At 37.8% G+C, this 22,122-nt stretch overlaps 1 protein-coding gene across 6 annotated transcripts in view; it reads left to right on the top strand.

The window, feature by feature from the left end:
* Positions 1-3,510: 3,510 nt before the first annotated feature.
* The window catches only part of PSIP1 (PC4 and SRSF1 interacting protein 1), a 41,829-nt gene continuing 23,217 nt past the window's right edge, over positions 3,511-22,122 (top strand). For 3 of the 6 annotated variants that reach the window (XM_067744420.1, XM_067744423.1, XM_067744424.1), the window contains exons 1-5: positions 3,512-3,673; positions 4,203-4,415; positions 7,602-7,678; positions 19,389-19,527; positions 21,774-21,878. In XM_067744420.1, the coding sequence (XP_067600521.1) occupies positions 4,344-4,415; positions 7,602-7,678; positions 19,389-19,527; positions 21,774-21,878 (393 nt within the window). In that variant the 5' untranslated portion in view covers positions 3,512-3,673; positions 4,203-4,343. Of the gene's footprint in view, positions 3,770-4,202; positions 4,416-7,601; positions 7,679-19,388; positions 19,528-21,773; positions 21,879-22,122 lie in introns of all 6 variants that reach the window. The other 3 variants (XM_067744418.1, XM_067744421.1, XM_067744419.1) reach the window with 2 other exon arrangements.

Below are 22,122 nucleotides of genomic sequence, written 5' to 3'. Positions count from 1 at the left end.
TGCTAAATTTGGGGGATAAGTATCAACTCTTACTTAGAATGATTTCCATTAAAATGGTTAGAATGAAAGTATTTGTAGTCAATGAGAAATGTCAGTGCTTTTAAAGGGTTAGCCTTTAAGCACATGAAAATTTCACAAAGTCAAAACAAATTAAGTACTCTCAAGTGTCTTCGTATCTGCTTTCTCGGCTTAAAGGATAATGGAGACCCTGTCAGAGTTTTTCACCTGCCCCTTCCTCTCATTTATTTAACAAATATTTATTGAGACAAATTTTATTGAGTGCCTGCGAATGCCAGGCACTGATCACTAAGATAGTGCCTTCTTCTAAGTATTTTAAAGACTAGTCAAAAAGATTGTAATTAAGAAATTATGTCACAGTGAGATGAGGTCAGAAGTCTTTCGAGAGGAGATTTTTGGGTTGAGTCCTCTAGGACTAGAAGGAGTTAAACAGAACGGTCTGGTGGTAGGACACGCTGTGAATGGGGTGGGGCAGAGGGAGGCGGTCAGGAAATTTGAAGCTGGGAATACTTTCAAGTGCAAAGACAGAAGGTGGAAGAGTGCTGGGCTGCTTTTACTTCCAGCATCTTTTTCTAATTACACAGTGCTGCTGGCCCCCTGCTCCACCTAGAGGTGGTGTGGGATCACACAAAGGCGGGGACTTGAGAACAGACTTGGGGGACCGTTGCCTTGGCCACTCGAGTAGATGTATGATTTGGGGCAAGTTGCTCAAATTCTGTGAGCCTGTTTTCTCATTTGTAAAATGGGGATAGTAACACCTGGATTAAATGAGAGACTGTAAGTCAAGCTCCTCCCTCAATTCATTTAGATCTCCTTTCCCCCTCCCCCTTGCTTCAGTTGTTTTGGAAATTGTATTTTCTCCTTACAACTCCCTTCATTGCTCCTCTAATCTCTATCTTGCTATACTTTTCCTGGCATCCCCACTAAGAAGGCTGACTGTGGGGGAGGGGTGCTTCGAGCTTGGCTGGAGAAGAGCACAAGCTCACAGTAGTTCTGAAAAGCTCTCCAAGGGGCTCTGATGAGCCCAACACTCGCGCCTCCCTCTCCTCTCTCCTCTCCCCTCCCCCTCCGCTCTGGAACTGCTGCTCCCAGGGATCCTGGGCTTTTGTTCTCTAGAGGCTTAAACTACCACCTGTTTTGCTTTGACTTATTGTTTAAAGGGTATCGCCCATTGTCTACAAACTATCAAAAATAGAAACTGCCGAAGCTTAGAGATAGCAAGAGCTAAGTTTGTACTTTCTTTCTTTCTTTCTTTTAAAATACTAACACTAAAACATCAATGTTTTTTCATTTTCCCTCTATTTCCATTCCTTTTCTGAGGACCTCCCCACTCCCAATAATTTTACATGTTGATACCATCATTAAGCACTAATAAAAAGTTATCTTTTAATATTAATTATAATTTATCTATTAATATATATCTGTCTTCCCTACTTGATTTTGAGTTCCTATGGCCTGTAGTATCTTGTACAGCAGTAGTTTCTCAAGCTTGAATATGCATAAGAATCATCTGGGGATCTTGTTAAAATGCAGATTCTGATTAGCAGTTCTGGCAAGGGGCTGCGTTTCTTCTAACAAGCTCCCAGGTGAAGCCCCTGGACCACACTTGGAGTTGCAAAGCCTTACTGGTTTTAGAACAAAGGAGGAACACAAGAAATGGTTGCTGGATGATGCCTTGGTCTCTCCTACTCAGTGCTTGGAATTTTCTTCAATACATCTTTTCCACTTTTTCCTGTGCACTATTTATGACTAACTGACAATTATTCCTTTGTGTACTTAGCTGTGCCCTTCCTTCCCCTTTTCATAGTCAACAGTCTCATCCAGAAACCAGTCACTTAAGGAGTACAACAGTAATCTCCAGCCTCTTTCTACTGTCATCTACTTTGTAGCAAGCAAGAATAACTTTTTAAAGAATCATCTTTACCTTTGTTGCTCAGCAACCTATAGTAGCTCTCTAGTATACATCGTATCAAATTCAAATTCACGATGAAAAGCTTCAAGACATTTCTCCAACCCTTCCCTCTCGCTTGCTAGTCAATTTCTCTTTTTGCAGCACTTGGAACTCTTTGCATATTGCTGAGGTATGAGTCAGTCTCCTTGCAAGACGTTTTGCATTGCGAATGTCTTCTTTCATTCTTTTTAAAGGCCTATGTGTATCTCTTTCAAAAAATTCTCAATTTTTATCTATTTAATGTTAAGTTTTGCTTGATTTATTTGTGAGTCCTTCGTTTAAAGGAGTATGAGCTACATACTTTTATTTTTATTTTTTTTGCTTTTTTCATATTTTGGTTCAGTTTTAAATGAGAAGTGTCTGTGCTTGCTGTTCATGGTTGTATCCCTAGCACATAAGAGTGCTTGACACACTAGGTACTTTGGGAGGGGACTCAGTGAAGGATGAAACACAATTTAAGATTAGCTTTTATTACTTTTCAAAATGCTTTCTTTGCTACATTTATTGGGAAACTGGGTGAACGTTAATGGTTAAATAAGACAATTCTGGTGATATAATTCTGGTACAGTAAAAATATTAAAGGATCAATTCACATCAGAAGGCTAGTAATAACTACCAACACATTTAAAAATGTACTGGCTACAGGATAAAAAAATAATTTTAGAAATCCCTTGAAGATTATTTTGAGAGATAAACATTTGAGGTTTAGCAGCACTTTACACTGTACTACCTACAAGCTACCATTCTACTAGGGAAATAAAATTTAGATGCATTTAAAATACAGTATGGGCCCAAACCCACATCCTATCGAAAAGGCTTATGCTTTCCTATCATTGTTTTCTATACTGCACGTTTTGCATTCGTTAGGACTGCCTATTTCTTAATAGTTCTTGGTGCTTTAAATTTAAAAGAAAATAAATGGGGCTTTCTCATATTACAGTTTCAAGGAAAAGGAGACTGCAGGGCCCCTTCAGCAAGGTTTAAGAGGCCTACAAGCTGCACACCCGTGCAACCGCCTCATGCTCCGATTTCATCTATGGGTTTTTGTACAGTTCTTTTTTGGATGGTGCAAACCGCGCAAGTGCAGCATTAAAAACCTCTCCACCCTGGGAAACGATGCAAGAACATGCAGCTTAGGCTGCCAGATTCTCTCCAACACACAGCCAAGGGCTGGAGGCCCGTATACCCGCCCCCAAACCCCGTCCACAACAATCGTTTCCTCCCTCCCCGCCTTTTACATACAGTACACATACAAATACACACACGCAGAGCAGCCAGCAGGGGCGGGCCGGGCCCGACCACTCCGCAAACCGCAGGGGGGGAGCCACAACGGGCCAAGCTGTTTGCTCCCCCTTCTTTGTTCCTTCTCACTCTTATCTCTCTCCATCAGGCTGCACCTGTTAGGAAAAAGCGAACTTGGGGATCTAGGATCTCCTGAAGTCCCGTTTCGAAGCCACATACCTTCAGCGGGTGTTGCGTTATCCCCCCTCCGTCGGCTAGCAGTTGGTCCCGCCCCAGTGCTAGCGGGCGCGGAGCGGGAGCCGCGCGGGAGCAGCGCAGCGACGGCGGCGGCAGCGGCGGCGCGGTTGCTATTCGGAGACGTTGAGACGCCTCTGCGGCAGCTGGTGGCGCAGGTGGCTTGCGTGGACGCGGGCAGAGGCGGCCGGCCCGCCACCGCAGCCTCAGCGCCCGCGGCCCCGGCAGGTGAGCGGGCGGCGGGGACTCGCCCCGCCCCCCCCCTCCGGTGGCCTCACTCCTGGCTGTAGCGGGGAAGTGGCCGCGGCCCGCCCGGGAGCAGAGGTTCGGCCGGGGGCTGCGATCGTAGGGAAGAAGGCTGGGGGAGAGGCCGTGTGTGGCTGGGAGGGGAACGTTCCCTTGCCTTTTGCCATCTTTTTCTTCCCCCCGACCCCCCACCCTCTTGGGGCTTAAGCTTGGGAGAAAAAAGCCAGAGGAAAGATGGGGCGGAAGAAAGGGGAATTCGGGGCTGAGAAGCATCTCTGCCTCAGGTGGTGGCGTCTTTTCGGTCGTCGAGCGGTGGACCTTGCGAAGCCTGGAGGGCTAGCTCTCGGGCTGCGGAGGCCGCGCACTGGCGCGGGAGGCGGGAGGCGGCTCTCCCCTCACTCTCCCACCCCCTCCCCACCCCTCCCCCCTCCTCCCCTTCCCCCGTCCCTCCCTTACGGCCCCTCCCTTCGGGTTTCTGAGCTTTAACCGCCCTCCATGCTCTCCCTCGCAGGCGCGTCGGGACACCCCGAGGCATCCTCCCCCTCCCGCCGCCGCGGGAGCCTCGGCTGCCGTCCGCCTTCCCGCATCCCCTCGCAGTCCGCACCGTCACACCTCCTCCCTGTGCTCGGACCCCCGGCCTCGGCCCCGAAACATGACTCGCGATTTCAAACCTGGGGACCTCATCTTCGCCAAGATGAAAGGTTACCCTCATTGGCCAGCTCGAGTAAGTGATTTTTAGCCTTCGCGTTTAGCGGTGCTACATTCCTCAGAGGCCTACTTCCTATACCCTCTTCTCTTAATTTTTTTTTCTCGTGTCCTTCTCTCCCTCGCTTTCACTTAGTCTCATTTGTAACCTGACCTTTTATTTTAGTTTTTTGCCCACTAATCTTCCATGTAATTTAAAAATTCAGGTGTTTATACATACTTAGGTATTTTCCTGTGGTTTGTTTTTGACAGACTTTGGCAGGTTTTCATAATATGAAATATTTCAAGGTGATGCCATTAGTGTTCCATTGTAGGTGAAAATAATCAAGTATGGATTTTGTGTTTAAAAATTAAGGGAACAGGCATTTTCTTAACTTTGAGTAAAATGCAAAATACCAGTGAAATCTATGCCAACTATTGGGTGTTAAAGAGTTCTACGTGATTAAATTAACATAGGTATTCTTTCCTGTTTTATGGTTGATGAGACCTTCTGGATTGACTTGTTTAATACGATAGAGGACTGGATATTCTTGAAAATTTTACAATAAGGTAGCATCACGGAACGTCTAGAAAGTTTATTTTCACGTTTTTATTGGTGAAGTTTGCCTTATGACCTTGAAGAAGTTGTTTTACCTCTTTGATTGTTTCCCACAGGCAAAAGGAGGAGTAGACCCATATTCCTGGGTTCACATGTAGTGCAGAGAGGTGATTAAGGACTGAGGGTTTTTTGTAACATTTAGGAATTGAGACTGTCTAAAATATCTAAGTACCATTTTCAGAAAAAGATCTTTTAGGTTATGGTAGGACTCAGGTTCTAAGGTAGTGATAGAACCTAGCAAATGTTGAGCTCAATTAGATTAGTAAGCTCAAGGTCCTTCTTAAATATAAACATGAGGTAGTCTAAAGTTGTAATTTCCACTAATTTACTCTTCATTGAGGGCTGTATTTCTTAAAGATAATTAAATCCTGTAGTTTTAATTATGTCAGTTGGGAGGAAGAGTAACCATTGGTTACAGAGAATCATGGAGTGAGTTGCTGAGTGCTATCCAAGTATAAAATATTCACTGTTTCTTAATTTTTCCCATCCAGCTCTTTACAGACTCAGGTTTACTGGTTTCCTTCCCCAGCCTGGAAAGATTTTTTTTTTCCCTAGTCTATTAAATCTACCTTTTCAGTGGAGTCTTATTGAAACAATCCTTAATCATAATTCGTCTGTATATTTGATACTTTATTTCCTTTGTGATAACCTTTTATTTTAACTCTTATGGGCATTCTTTGACCTCCAGGTAGTTTGTAAGCTTTTCCAGAGAAATAGATACAAACTGAAATTCCTTATTACACACCCTCCCAATCCTTAGTACATAAATCATACGCTAAAAAACACCTTACTTCATGTTTAAGTAAAGAGCATAGGGAAACTGAGCAGGTTTAAGGCCCCTGCAAAATACTTTTTTGTGGTTTTAGCATCATTTATTTTGAGGTGTTATAAAATCCGAGCATATGGGGTACATCTTTATTCAGATTTCTATGCGACAGTGCAGTTAAAAACCAAATGAAAATGTTTTAAAGATTATCTACTCTTCTAAATCATCTTCCCTACATGCTGCAGTCTGTTAGGTGACTAAGAATGCTAATAAAAGCAAACCTAGAGTAGCCTTAGGAGGACCAGAGTATTTTCTTTCTTTCTTTAATAAATTCTATATTTAACATTTTAATTTGGATTGAAATGGGAAATTTTAGTCTCTTTCCTTTTCCCTTTTTTTCTTAGAAGCAGTTGAACTTAGTTTTGATATTGTCTGTGTCTAAGAATTATGTTCCTTTTTCTATCTTCTCTCCAATCTTACGAATTCTAAGTCTTTGCTTTAGAGAGTTTAAATATGTATTTAAGGTCTCAGCTGTGAAGGTGACAATCATTGTTCCAGTTTTGATTTTAATGCTTTCTGTCTGTGTATCCAGGCTTCATTACTTTTTAAGTCTTGTACATTCTTGTAATCCTGTACCAGTAGTAATTGTTTTTAAAGTCAACTTTAAAAAATTGCCTAGCATTTATTAAACTCTTTAGGTGCTAGATATTTGCATAAACTTTTAAAGCTGTTTGCTGGCAGAAAGCATATGAGCTGAGGTGACAAATATATCCCTTATCTTAAGGCCTCTAAGGATTTTCACAATTTAACAATTTGTCACAAAGCCGAAAAGACAGTATAATCTTCATATAGGTGGGGAAGTTAAGTTCCCAAGGGTGTTGGGTGCTAACGATTCTTATTGATGTCTGAAACCTTCAGATTGCCAACATCACCCTCATGGTCTTCTCTTAAACATGATAATGCATGTGGAGCACCATAGGTCTGCTGGTGGTCTGTTCCCTTCTTAATAGTCAGCTGATTTTTTAAATTAAAGTGTCTTTGAAATTATGAAAGTTCTGAAATAGAAATATTATTATGAAGTTTAAATAAATAAATAATGAAGTAGAAATGTTAAATTCTGGCCAGATACTACTGCCTGATGGCCTTAACTCTGGTAAGCAAAAGTATCAAGTATTACAGATGTGTTAGACATAACAGTACCTGATACTTTCTTCCTTACTTAATTAGAAGTATTAAAGTATTAAAAGAGAAATGGAAAAGGAACAGGTAAGGTAACCTCATGTGATTCAGCCATGTAGGTCTAAGATCTTTTCAGAATATGTGTTTCAGACTTGGAGAAATACTGTTTTAAACTTGTTAATGTCTCCTATATTTGGATAGCCTCCCTGTGGAAATAGAATTTAAAATTTTTGAATAGGTTCAGACTCTCTTATCTGGAATTCTTAGGGCCAGATGTGTTTAAAAATTCAGAACTTCGGGATTTTAGAAAGGTAATGATGGTACATATGCCATATATCTTGCTCCTAGTAGGGTCTGGGATGGCACATGGTAATCTAACACGATATTTCTGTGGAGAAGCATCACTAGAAATGCTAGGTGGATAAAAGAAATGATGGAATAGCTTCAGTGTCAATCCAGGTTTTGCTACCAAATGAGTTTTGAGAGAAATAATTGGTTTTCAGAGCTTCTTGGGTTTCAGAACTGGAGGTAAGGGATTGTGGACCTGTAGAACTGGTCCATTTTATAGCAGATCCCTTTTGGATGTCCTGTTTTCAGTTTATTCTGATGTGTTTAGGTGCGTATGATTTAAAAGATTTTAATTTTTCTGATCTTTTTTTTAGGTAGATGAAGTTCCTGATGGAGCTGTAAAACCACCCACAAACAAACTACCCATTTTCTTTTTTGGAACTCATGAGACGTAAGTCCTTTTAGCTCTAAAAGCAAATCAGAGTTAATTTAGCACGTTCATTAGGCATATAATGAAAAACAAGTAGAGATTAATTCAGAGAGAAAATAAAGTTACAGGAGATGTTAAAATCATCTTTGAACTTGGAAAAAAATCTTCAAGTTTCCTTTTAAAATGTATTTTTATGGTAGAAAAATTAGACACTGTAGGTTGAACTTTTATTGAAATGGATGTCCTTAATCATAAAAGAAAGATGTACATTGGTCCTCTCATCAATCAGAAGAATAACTGATGGATGAAAATATGTAAGGGAAGTTTTAACAAGGCATTCAGTATTCATATTTAGTATAATTAGTGCTTTTCATGACAGTCTGGCACCCTATTTTAGGCTTTGATTTTAGCCACACAAATGGTATATTGTGGGAAAGGTGAGAAGAAATCTGGATAGTTCCTTCTGTGTGTATTTATATGGTCCTGAGAGCCACTGTTACTGCTCTGCTGCCCCTGGTGGATTTGTGGGCAGAGAACTGATTTGGTGAAGCAAATTAATTTTTCAAAAATTGCAAAAAAGAAAAAATTTCCAGTAGAATATTGAACTGTTACTTCTGGGTACAGAGGATTACTCCAGGGCCTATCTCATTAGTTTTGAAAAATAATATACTATGTGTCTGTATTTTAATAGCCTTACAAGTTGTATATAATCTCGTTGATTTTGAACTTTAAGTTTAGAATTTGCAATAATTTTGGTAAAGTAGACTTGTTTACCTGGGATCAGGTGAAATAAAACTGGGGGTACTCTAATTAGAATTATGTATTCCTTAGAATGTGTACAGTGGCAACATTGGTTTAATGTTGCTTAGCTACTGTATGAACTTTCACATAATTTTAAGAAATAGCTTTATTAATATGTACTTTACATCATAAAGTTCACTTGTTAAAGTATATAATTCAGTGGATTTTAGTATATTTATTTCCATAACCATTAGCAGTCACTCTTCATTCCCTCCCCCTCCAGCCCAGGATACCCACTAGTTCACTGTCTATTTTTGCCAATTCTGGACACTTCATATTAATTAATTAATTTATTTTTGTTGTGTTGGGTCTTCGTTTCTGTGCGAGGGCTTTCTCCAGTTGTGGCAAGCGGGGGCCACCCTTCGTCACGGTGCGCGGGCCTCTCACTATCGCGGCCTCTTTTTGCAGAGCACAGGCTCCAGACGCGCAGGCTCAGTAGTTGTGGCTCACGGGCCTAGTTGCCCCATTCATATTAATGATATCGTACAATGCCATGTAATTATCTGCTTTAAAATATAGTTTTGAGTCCAGAATTGTATTGGCCTTCACCGTAATTACTTTGAGTTGGATCCAGGTATATTCTCTGAATATAAAAATTCAATTTGTAAAAAAATGATGAGTTTCTGATTCTCTGGGATAATCTGTTTAAAACTCTTCCATAAATTTAATAGAGAAAGGTATCTTTTAATGAAAAACTGTGTACTCTCTATATGAGTAGGGGTTTTCAAAGTGTGGTACCAGGTCAAGCTGCACCCCATATGGGAACAGCACATGGGAACTTCAGATAGTAGGCATGCAAATTCTTGGACCTTACTTGAACCAGAAGCTGAGGTTTGGGGCCCAGCAGTCTGTTCTAACTAGCCTTCCAGATACTTCTGGTGCCCGTGAAGTTTGGGAACACTTTATCAGAGTAAAGTGAATAGACGTTCCCTAGAATTTTTATGTATGCTTATAGTACCATAGAACACATAGTTAATTTTTATGCTAAATTTAGAAGAATGATCATCCCTTCCCCAACATTTAAAAATGAGGATTTTTATGTTGTAAATATCTGTGAATTATACATCAGAACAGACTACACCAAATAATTAAATTTTCATAAGCATTGTTTGGTTAATAACAAAACAGTGGTATTAAGTGGTTAATGAAGACAGTGAATTACTAATATTCAAGAATTAGAATATATTCAGGAAATTAAAGTATAACTTTAAAATTAAGCTAATGGGGCTTCCCTGGTGGCACAGTGGTTAAGAATCCGCCTGCCAATGCAGGGACATGGGTTCGAGCCCTGGTCTGGGAAGATCCCACATGCCACGGAACAACTAAGTCCGTGAGCCACAACTACTGAGCTTGCGCTCTAGAACCGGCGCTCCGCGACAAGGGAGGCCACCGCAATGAGAAGCCGGTGCACCGCAGCAAAGAGTAGCCCCTGCTCGCCTCAACTAGAGAAAAACCCGGGTGCAGCAATAGAGACCCAGTGCAGCCAAAAATAAAAAATAAATTAAAAAAAAATTTAAGCTAACGATAGTAAATTTTCACTTCAAAATGCACTTGTAATTTTTGTGCATTAGTGATCTCATAAGTACACCATTACCTTTGGAAAGGCGGTGCTGTTGTATCTATTGGCCTGGTGACTTAACTTTTTGGTATTTAAGGTTGATTTTTAGAAACTAGATCTCACTGATTATTTGCCTTTCCCCTCCCTCAAAAGTTGGGAGGGCAGTTTTGTGAACCTTTCAATTTGGAATTTGTTTAAATGGGAGTTTATTCTAACAGCCTGTAGTTAGGGAGATGGGAAAGGAAGAACATAGAAGAAGAAATGGCAATTTAGAAAACTGTACTTATTCATAGCTTATTTATAGATTAAGTTTTTTAATTGTTAATTTGGAGCAGAATCCTTTTGTAATTGCATTATTTTCCTGACTTGCAACCATCTGACTTTTCATAGTGTTTTATACCTTTCACAGTAAATTCATCCAGCCAAGTTTTGAATATTAGATAACAATGAGCCCTTATGTATACCAAACATGATGGTCTACTAGGTATCTTAAAACTAATATATTCAAAACAGATTCTTAGTAAATGAGACAAGGATGCAGTGCTTTGCTGGAGGCAAAAATCGTGGTGTCATCCTTGATTTCCTATTACAGTCTTTTCCCTTTCTCCCCACATCTAGTCAGTTAGCAAGTCTTGTTCTTTTCCTTTAATGTGCGTTCTGATCTTTTTTCCATCTCTTCTACTACCACTTAAGTTCATACTGCAGTTAGTTTCAGAAATAGTGTCCTACTCCTATCTTTTTTTTTTTAAATAAATTTATTTATTTATTTTTGGCTGCATTGGGTCTTTGTTGTTGTGCGCGGGCATTCTCTAGTTGCGGCAAGTGGGGGCTACTCTTCATTGTGGTGCGCGGGCTTCTCATTGCAGTGGCTTCTCTCGTTGGCGGAGCATGGGCTCTAGGCACGCAGCCTTCAGTAGTTGTGGCGTGCGGGCTTCTGTAGTGTGGCTTGCGGGCTCTAGAGCGCAGGCTCGGTAGTTGTGGTGCACGGGCTTATTTGCTCCGCGGCATGTGGGATCTTCCCGGGGCAGGGCTCGAACCCATGTCCCCTGCGTTGGCAGGCGGATTCTTAACCACTGCGCCACGAGGGAAACCCCCTAATCCTATCTTTGTCTCAGTTTTCACTCTTAATGTATAGTCAAAGTGAACTTGATATTCCAGTCAGATCATGTCATTTCTCTGTCCAAAACCCGTCAATGGCTGCCTTATTACAGACAAAACTCCGAAGTTTTGTCGACAAATGCTATTTATGAGACCCTATATGAACTAGTCTGTGTTTACCTTTCCAACCTCATCACGTTTTTTCACTGTTACACAAATATATTTCATCTTGTCTCAAGTCCTTCTTGGCTGTTTTCTCTGTTGGGAAAGGTATGTCTTCAGATTTTCAGTCATTTAGATCTTAGCTCAAATCCTCCTTTTTGTGCTTTTTCTCCATTGCACTGATGACTGAAATTTTTTTCTTTTCCTTCACCCACAAGTGAAAAGCTTGGAGAGCAGGTACCTTGTCTATCTTGTTTGTCATCATTTGCTTAAGTGCCTGGCACATAGTAGCTGTTAAATAAATGTTTGGTGAGAGATTGACAGCTTTATGACCTAGATAAAATCATTTATGGATTATGAATTTGCTGTCCATTAGCTAGCATTTGTATAGTTTTTAAGACAACTGATCGTAAGGCTGTCTTTGAATCCTGCCATATATCTGCTGTATGACCTGCTGTATGGCAGGTTACCTAGCCTTGTGTCCTTCCCTTCCTTACTTGTAAAATGGGAATAATAAAATATTCGACCTCAGAATTTGAGGTGCAAACAAGATACTACATGAAAGATGCTTAGAACAGTGCTTGGCATGTATTAAACACTAAGCATATGTCAGCTATTAATAGTTAAAGGTAATGTTGCATATTATTTTTTCACGACTAATACTTGTGTTTATTAAATTGTTTGCAGTACAGTTTGAGTTTTGCTGACTAATTACCATTGCTAATTGAGGGAATACTCTCATCTAAGGTCTATTTATTTCTCTAAAGTCAGAAAATTTTAAATGAAGATGGTGTTTTTGCCGCTTTTATCTCCTTACTGCTCTTGTCTTAATTCAAAGATGTTAGATGCACAGTTCTAGGAACCTTAAAAATATCCATCACAGGCTGTTTCAAAACCTGCCTAATGTACAGTTTTAGGAGTGAAGGTGAATGGGGGAGGTACTGCTTGTTGGTCGGTTTTTTGGTATAACCTGTCCACAAGAAAGGAATAAAGAAATGAATCATAAGGATAGGATTTTATTTTCTTCTACACTAGTTTTTCTATACAGTTTCTGTACTACAGACATCACTGTATGTGTTGGTGAGGGGCTTGTACGGTTTCTCATGAGCCTTATATAATGAGAGGAACTGTTTTTTCATCTCTATACTGTCAGGTTCGTGGCACATAGTAGATGTATCAGTTGTCTGTTGCATCATCTTCTATTATAAAATAGTGTGTGCTGTTATAAAATCTAGTTTAAAACAGTATGTTTCCTATTTTGTGATTAATAATAATAGAGAAATGAAACAGCAAGTTAGAATCAATGTTTTAAAAGGTAGACGTTTCTGTATTATAATATGACTTGGCAACAGTTAAATGAGTTTTGAGCTTCATGTCTTTAGCTCTGATAAGCATTCGCATGCCATTTTTTATATGCAACTTTGGTTTGCTTTAAAGGAAAGGTTCTAGGTATGTGATAACTGAGTTTTGTGAGACATATATGTGTATGTTTTCATGGGTATGTACATTGTTTCCAAAAAGTGACTTTAGAGAGAGAACTGCTTTTCTGTTTACTTACATTCTGTGAAAATTGGGATACACAGGAACACACTTATGGTCTTCAGGCATAGGCCACATAGGAAACACACTTGCAGGCTTTAAGTTGCTTGACAATTATAACATTAGTACTGTAGTTAATGGTTTGCTGTTTTCTTAGGACATTTTACATGAGCTTTGATCCTTGTGGGCTTTGACATTGGTATTTGGAATGAGTTCATACGTATAGGGATATAACATCAATAGTTTATTAGTAGATATTTCAAAGACTATATTACAGTGGTTATAGGAAACCCTGAAACCTTTTTAAGGGAACATTGTACAGAGTGGAGGCTATGCTGTTTAATAGCTAGATAACCTTGCCTGTGTCAGTTAATCTTTCTGGCCTTCAGTTTTCTAATCTTTAAAAGGAGGATCTTGGTGATCCCTAAGTGTTCCTTTCAGCGCTGGAATTTGGTGGGTAATATACTTTGAATTAATGTATATCTTTTCATTGTAAAAATTTTAAAAACAATGTTAAAAGAGTTCTCTACAAAGGAAACAGTCATTTTTACTACTATTTTTTAGAAACAACCCCTAAACCTGTTACTGTCTTAGTATATTTTCTTTGAGATTTATATGTCATTTAAAAATGGAATGCTTTGAAGAATGAATCAGAGCCACAGCCACATAAGGTTGTGCCCTTGGGGACTAGTGCTGGCTGTTTAAAAACTAATCTGCGCCCTGTGTACCAAACCTGTGGGATTGCATCCCTGGGGAGGATTCTTTGTGTGTGTATGTGTTTTCTTCTTTTTTTAAATTGAAATGTAGTTGATATATATTGTATAAGTTTAAGGTGTGTTGATTTTGATACACTTATATATTGCAATATTACCACCATGATTTGATATATTTATATATTGCAATATGATTACCTGCCACCATAGCATTAGCTAACATTTCCATTAGGTCCCTTAATTAGTCATTTCTTTTTTTGTGGTGACAACATGAGAGGATTCTTTTTTCATCCACCATAGTTTTTTGAGTCTCATTAAGGAGCTCTGTAGTCTTGAGCATATCATTTGAGCCAGCAGTTCTAATTAGAATTTATTAGGAAGATACGTGAAAAGATTGAGCAATACATTATTTACTGTAGCTGCATTTTATAATAGAAAATTTGATACAGAAAATGGTCCAAAAATAGATAAATTTTGGGAAAGCTATTCAATGAAATAATATTTAGCTGTTAAGTAATTGTTGACATGAAAACATGTTCATTATAATTTGAGAAAGTATTTATGGATGAGTATGCATCATATCCATTAAAATGACATGTTTATATCTGTATATATGCAACAAACAAGTGGGTGAAAACAGTGGCTATCTGTAGTTGGTAAAATTCTGGATCATTTTTGTTTTCTTTGATGGGATGTGGTATTCACTGAAAAATATTTTAACAGCTTTGTTGAGATGTAATTCATATCCCAAACAATTAATCCAGTTAAAACGTACAATTCAGTAGATCTTAGTATATCCAGAGAGTAGTGTAGACATTAGCACAGTTTTAGAACATCTCCATCATCCCAAAAACAGACCCTGTACGCATTAGCAGATACTTTGCATTTCTCCTTTCTCCCTCCTGTCTTGCCATACGGAACCACTAATCACTGCCTGTTCTGAGCATTTCATATAAATTGAACTATGCAATATGAGGTCTTTAATGACCTTTTTTTCTTTTAACTTAGCATAATGTTTTTGTTTTTGTTTGCGGTACGCGGGCCTCTCACTGCTGTGGCCTCTCCCGCCGCGGAGCACAGGCTCCGGACGTGCAGGCCCAGCGGCCACAGCTCACAGGCCCAGCCGCTCCGTGGCACGTGGGATCCTCCCGGACCGGGGCACGAACCCGTGTCCCCTGCATCGGCAGGCGGACCCTCAACGACTGCGCCACCAGGGAAGCCCTAGCATAATGTTTTCAAGGTTCATCTATATTTTGTAGCATGTACTTTGTCTTTACAGTATTGCCAAATATTCCATTGTATTGGTCTGTATTTATCCATTCATCAGTTGATATTTGGATTGTTTTTACTTTGGACAAATATAAATAATGCTGCTATGAACATTTGTGAGCAAGTTTTTGTGTGGACATGTCTTTTCTGTAGGAGTGGAATTCCTGGGTCACATGGTAACTGTGTTTAATCTTTTGAGGAATTGCCTGGCTTTTTTTTTGTTTGTTTTTTGGTTTATTTGTTGGCTTTGCTAGCTCTTAGTTGCGGGACGTGGGATCTTTAATTGTGGCATGTGGGATCTAGTTCTCTGACCAAGGATCAAACCCAGGCCCCCTGCATTGGGAGTGTGGAGTCTTAGCCACTGGACCACCAGGGAAGTCCCTGCAAGACTTTTCAAATCAGCTGTGCACCATTTTATATTTCTGTTAGCTATGTGTGAAGATTCTAATTTCTCTATATCTTTGCCAAGACTTGTTACTGTCTTTTTTATTGGGTGTGAAGGTAGTATCTTATTCTGGTTTTGATTTACATTTCACTGATAGCTAATGACACTCAGCATCTTTTCATGTGTGAATTTTTTTTTTTTTTTTTTTTTGCGGTACGCGGGCCTCTCACTGTTGTGGTCTCTCCCGTTGCGGAGCACAGGCTCTGGACGCGCAGGCTCAGCAGCCATGGCTCATGTGCCCAGCCGCTCTGCGGCATGTGGGATCTTCCCGGACTGGGGCACGAACCCGTGTCCCCTGCATTGGCAGGCAGACTCTCAACCACTGCACCACCAGGGAAGCCCATGTGTGAATATTTTTTTAACCATCTATATATAACATGAATTATTTAGATTTGCAAAGGTCTTCTCTCAGTTGGAAAGGCATAGTTATTTAATTTTTGGTATATTGATAAACATGTAAATTTAAGTATGACTTATAATATGAACATAATAGTAAAATAATAGAAAGTAGTGCTTGAAAACCTGACTGGAGGAGGAGCAGGGAGAGAAGTTTTTTAAAACCTATTCTGCAAAATTAAGAATAAAGGTTAACCAAGTGTAATAAAAATGTATATGTAAAACAAGGTGGTATGAATAAGACCAAATATAAGTGACTACACTATGTGAATAGAATTCTCTGTTAAGACCTTTTGATTGGATTAATCCTATTAAACTACCTGTGTCGTATTTTCTGAGACAAGGCTCAAACAAGTCACGGCCAGGTAACAATATAATGTCACAAAGAAAGCAAGAATGGGACCATTGCTGTCTGATAAAAGTAGAATTTAAAGTCAAAGCATGAAGAGGAGAGAAGGATACAGGCATTCCTTAGCTTTGCATAGTTCTAGTATGTTTAAATTTTGGTCACCATGGTTTAGGTAAACAGCGCCAGTCCCCGCAACAATGTTTCAAATTTCACTTACTCTGGAATACTAACTGTAACTATGTAGACTACAAAATTTGTTGCTAGTTCTTCAGTCCACAAATCAAGATGTAAATAACAGATGCATAGCATGTCACTTTTTTTTGAAGTTTCTTGGTGATTGGTCAGTGTGCATCTGTTTCTCACTTCAAGCATATATAGCACAATGTGTAGTAGTGTTGTTGCCTCTTTGTCTTTCAATGATATACCCACCCAGGTTACATTTAAAGAAAAAACAAGATGGGGAATCGGCCAACAAAGAAACTGATAATGCCAGAAGTGAAATTTGAATTGAATGTAAATGCAGTTATAGAATAAATAGCCTTGTGAATAATAACCTTGTGAATGTAGATGTGCTGTATATTGGGAGACTAGATACACAGCCAGAGCAGCTTAGGGAAGGCAAGCTTATCAACATAAATGAGGAAAGTGGTTGTAATAAAAAGGATGAAGATGTCTCAGAGGAAGTGACACCAACAAAAAGCATTAAAGATATGCCATAACATTGAAAATACAAAAGACAAAATGTTAGAAACTGATCAGATTTAGAAAGGAGTATGACACATTGCCTTAGGCATAGAAAATATACTTACTCCGTGTCATAAGTTATGTGATCAGAAGGGGCAAGCACTGTTAAAACTATTAAGTTTTTTACAAAGACATGAAACACTTTAATCTCAGTGTTTCTAATGTTTTAAATTACAGTGTACTAAATAATTAGTATTAGTTTTACTATATTTAAAATTTCCTTACACACTGTCAGTAATAGTGCATTTAGTGTTTTGACAATTTTTGAAGGTTTTGGAACAATTGTAATTTTTCCCATTGTTCAGTAAGATTGCCTTGCACAGTCAATTTTGTGTTCTCTCATTGTCATACAAAGTGAGGACTGCCTATTTTGGGGAAGGAAAAATTATATAAATTGAACTGTCAAACCTTTATATGCTAAATAACATGGTAGAATCAGTTTTCTCTTTTGAATACTTTTTTGGTTTAGAATCATATCAAAAAATGACCCATGTTTGAAGTTTTACGACATTTTTCTGCAATTTTATTAAGTATTTAAGGTCCCTTCCACTTCTTCAAGTTCCTGATGCCACCAGTTTTGAACCCTTTGGGGATTTTGAACTATAAATTAGGGTACTGGCTCGCTTTCTTCTATATTGCTGTTTAGTATCCAACTTTCTTAGTCTTCCCAGCTTTCAAACCTGTTGATAATGCCCCTTGTCATCTTTAGCCTTATGAGTTATGGGGTTTTAGGAGAGAGAGTTGCTTTGCTCTAACTAGAAGTATGTTTTATTTTTGATGGTGTTTTTAACTCGAGTCATCTACTTGGAATTTGAAGCTGATTATGCAGGAGGAATTGCTTTACTGTTTTAACTAAATGTGTTAAATTTTCTAATTTTAGATTATGGGTAGGAATGAATGATGCCTAGTAAAAGTCTGAATTTTTAGATCAAATGCAATCATATAGCAATGATGATTTAAATGTGCCTTAACTGATGTGCAGTTAAAATACATGGATACTTTGAGTATTTATAAATTGCAGAATTTAAATAATAAAGCTGACTTATATGCATTTGCTTATATTTAAGTAGAGCCCTAAGTCTCTTTTTTATTGAAATTTTATCTTAAAGCCTTTTAAAATATTCTAAACTGGAATGTGAGCTATAGTCATTAGGTCCCTAATTCTTAAAGAATTTCAGCAGATATGGAATTTGTGATAGATAATTAGTAATTAATAATCTTAAATTGTAGCATATTTTAGAGGAAATGAGTAGTAATTTGATTTTCCTCTTGCTTTGGAGAATACATATATATCAGCCATTATAGCAAAAAACTGGTACATTCTCTGCATCTACCTTTATAGGATTGACAGACTTCTACAGAACTGACTGACATAGGGAGATATATAATGGGGCTGTTTTGGGGATTATATCTAAATATATATGTATATATACACACAAGAAAATAGTTGTCATCATTCACGGGTTCCATATTTATTAATTTGCCTGCTCACTAAAATGTATTTATAATCCCAAATCAATACCTGTGGTGCCTTCATGGTCATGTCTGTGTGTGAAATGGCAAAAAATTTGAGTAACTTGACGCACACATTCCTAGCTGAGGCTGAACCAAGGCCATGCTTTACCTTGTTTCAGCTCTCATATTGTAAACAAGTGTCCTTTTTGCAGTCTGTGTAGTGCCACGGCTTTTGTATTTTTGTGCTTTTTCGTGGTCATTTTGCCGTTTATAATAGCACCCAAATGTAGTACTTGAAGTGCCATTTGGTGTTCCTAAGTGCAAGAAGCCTGTGCTTTGCCTTATGGAGAAAATATGTGTTATGTAAGCTGTTGGCTCTAAGTTCAGTGTTAATGAATTACCAGTGTATATTAAATAAGGCGTCTTTAAACAGAAACACATAAAACAATGTTATGTACTGATTGGTTGAAAAAATGTTGTGACCAGAGGAACCTACCCTGTATTTACCCTGGAGCAGTGGTACAGTATTCCTTAATTCAGTGTTCATGGTGTTCATCATTATAGAATATAATTACCATGAATACAAGAATTGACTCTAATATATATGTGTGTGTGTATATATATATATAAATGAACAAAGCAGTTACAACATCTGATTCCCTCATTGAATAAAGTAAAAGTCTTAACATACTTATTTTCTAAAAATCTACATGTATGTATATACAAATATTAAAACATACATATAATATACCTTATTGACAATGTTTTGAGTTGTATATTCCAAACTACTTTGTAGTAAAACTATATTTAGAATGCATTTAAATGTATAGATTAATGCAGTCTTGTGACACTCTTTTTTCATTTTTATGCATTTTTATAGTAAAATCTGTAAAATTATAGCAAAATTTACCATTTTACCATTTTTAAGTGTGCAGTTTAGTGGCATTCAGTACATTGACATTGTCGTGCAATTTGTGTGTGTTTTTTTTTTCAATTAGGATTATGGATCTAGGAGTTTGTGACTGAATTTAATAAAAGCATTTGGAATTAAATATTATTTGTGACTACCTTTAATTTATGTATGATTTTTAATGCGTTTTAGATTAAGAATTTTTGATAATTGCGTTCATAGGGTAGTGCTATTTAATCACTTATATTTGAGATTGCTTTACACTCACATTTCCCCCCCCCTCCTGTTTTAGTGCTTTTTTAGGCCCAAAGGACATATTTCCTTACTCAGAAAATAAGGAAAAGTACGGCAAACCAAATAAACGAAAAGGCTTTAATGAAGGTTTATGGGAGATAGATAACAATCCGAAAGTGAAATTTTCAAGTCAACAGGTGCGTCATATTACGTAAAATTTAGTTTAGTATTATTTACTCAGTTTTGGAGAATAATCACCATTCTAGCTACAGGAAAATGATTGAAGAGCCTTATAAATTTCAGATTAAATTGTTCTTATTTGTGAGGTTGAACCTTGGACTTTTGTATCTAGATAACTGATGAAATTCTTGCCTTCGTGGTCATATAGATCTCAGAAAACTGGGAAACACTCAGTTATTTAAATCCTGATTGAGGGTTTATTTAATGTATTGAATTTAAAGTCACATGTACTGTTTCCTTAAATTCAGGTTTAATAACTTGAAGGGTGTGTTTTTTTCTCATTTTAATTTCTAAATCCATAAAATTTATTAGAATATGAACTTCATGTGGGTTAAATTAAATATGTGACAAAAATACTTATAGCACTATGCAAATTATACTTCTTTTTGGTTTCTAGAAGAGCAACCTTTAAACTTTTTTTATTCTGTTCTGTGTGTGTGTGTGTGTGTGTGTGTGTGTGTGTCTCCAGACTTGAATTAGTAAAAACTAGGATGAGTATGAGTAAACCTAAAGAAGGAAATAACACACTGAAAATTTTGCAACTTTCTACCTTTAAATCTATATAATTTTTAGTTCTTTGCATGTACCATGCTTTTTTCTCGTGTTTGAGAACTCTTCAGATGCTGTTCTGTCTGGAACATTGAAATCTTTCATTGATGTTCCAGGGCTGCATTAGATGATCCTAAGTGCCTTCATTATCCACCCAAAAGTTATTTGTTACAGTATTCATCATATCACATCATAATTGCTTCTGTACTGTGTTGACTGCCACAGGCTTATTAGTTCCATAAACAAGGAAGTTGTATGTGTCCTGTGTGCTGTCATTCTTACACGTGTGGAAGGAATAGTTACCCACTAAATGTTGCACAAATGTAAGAATGGATGAATGGTTTCCCATCCTTATTGCCTTGGGAGTCCAAGGAGACTGAGTTGATTGTTTCCTGAAAATAACATTTTGTAACTTAACTTGGATCGTACATCCTATGATTGTGCTTTCAAGGTCGTTTTCATCCTCCAGATTGCCTAGCATAGTCACTTTATCCTTTGTTCCTACCTACCTACTTAATCTCCAGGTAGTTTTCACAGTACATACTTGGAATTTTCCATTTCACAGTGAAATTTTTCGTTGGTTGTGTGCATAAAACCCAACAATTTTCTGTTCTTAACAAAAGTATGAATGATTATGGTGGTGTGATGTACTCTGTGTTCCCAGCCCAGACATCCCCAGTGGCACATTCCTGTGGTTTGGTGCAAGCATTGATGCCCAAGCCTATACAAAAGAAACAACAAAAAAAAATTGGCCATCATAATTTATAAATATTTCTATCATGCTATAAGTAATTTTGGGCACATTTTTACATTTTTTATATACCTTTATAATTTGTGGGTTATCAGCATTGCCTTTTTTTACAGAAAAGGAAATGGGTTTACAGTTTAAAGACTTGCCAAAGGAAACAGCTAGAAAGGTGCACAGTTTGGATTGCAGTCCCTTCATCTTGTAGATTGGGAGCTTTACCCTCACCTCCCAATGTATACTGTGTTGCCTCTGGTATTCATCATTTTGGTTAGTTTTATGAAAATCTAGGGACCCTAGGTTACATGCTTAAGTATCTCATATGGGGGTATTTTTAAAATTTAATGATTACTGGACTCTCCCACTCAGCGTCTGTTAAATCAGAATTCATTTAAGTTTGGGTCTCAGGAATCTGCATTTTAAATAAACTAAGTTTGAGATATAGATCAATAAGAGTCCTTAAAGTTGTGATATATATATCCTTTGTTAAGGCTGTTCGTCTTAGAGTACATAGGTTAGCTTCTTTATCCAGAATATTTCAATAGTTGAGTACAGTGTAGGTCTGTGCTCCTCTAAATCACCTTACATTGTATCTTGTTGGGCATTTGCTGGTTAGAACATCAGAATGGTATTCTTTGTAATTGTACTTTTAATTTCTGCCTCACCATTTTATCTGCTGAGATTGTATGCATCAATTGCAGGAATATAGTTCCATGTAAGACTTTCCTAAATAAAATAGTAGCATTTAAAACTTTTCAAAATTGTGTATATTAAAAGTATCCTGTGCAACAGAAATGAGGGTACTTTTCTAGCTTTCTTACAAACAGGCTTTGATTTTTCATGGGTACAAAATTTTAAAGTTGGCGTAAAATATTATTTTGTGAAACTAATAGACTTGATTGTTTATAGGCATCAACTAAACAATCAAATGCGTCATCTGATGTTGAAGTTGAAGAAAAAGAAACTAGTGTTTCAAAGGAAGATACTGACCATGAAGAAAAAGCCAGCAACGAGGTGTGTTTAATTTCTCTTGCATTCTAAACCCATTTTGCTGTAAGGAAGAATTGTAAAATGAGTTGATTGTGGCACAGTAGAAAGCAATCTTTAAAGTAGTTGAGTAATGAATGGGAAAATATTAAAGGCTTATTTCCTTGTGTAAATATTAAATATAGTATTGTAAAATAATTTTTGCATCTTTAAGATGCATGGGTATTTTTATTTGAAGTTACGTTGCTGTGCAAAATATGAGGTACAACTG

The sequence above is a fragment of the Pseudorca crassidens genome, chromosome 7 (assembly GCF_039906515.1).
Source record: "Pseudorca crassidens isolate mPseCra1 chromosome 7, mPseCra1.hap1, whole genome shotgun sequence".
NCBI classification, from domain to species: domain Eukaryota; kingdom Metazoa; phylum Chordata; class Mammalia; order Artiodactyla; family Delphinidae; genus Pseudorca; species Pseudorca crassidens.
Note: the sequence above shows the minus strand (reverse complement) of the source record. Positions and strands in the feature narration are given on the sequence as shown.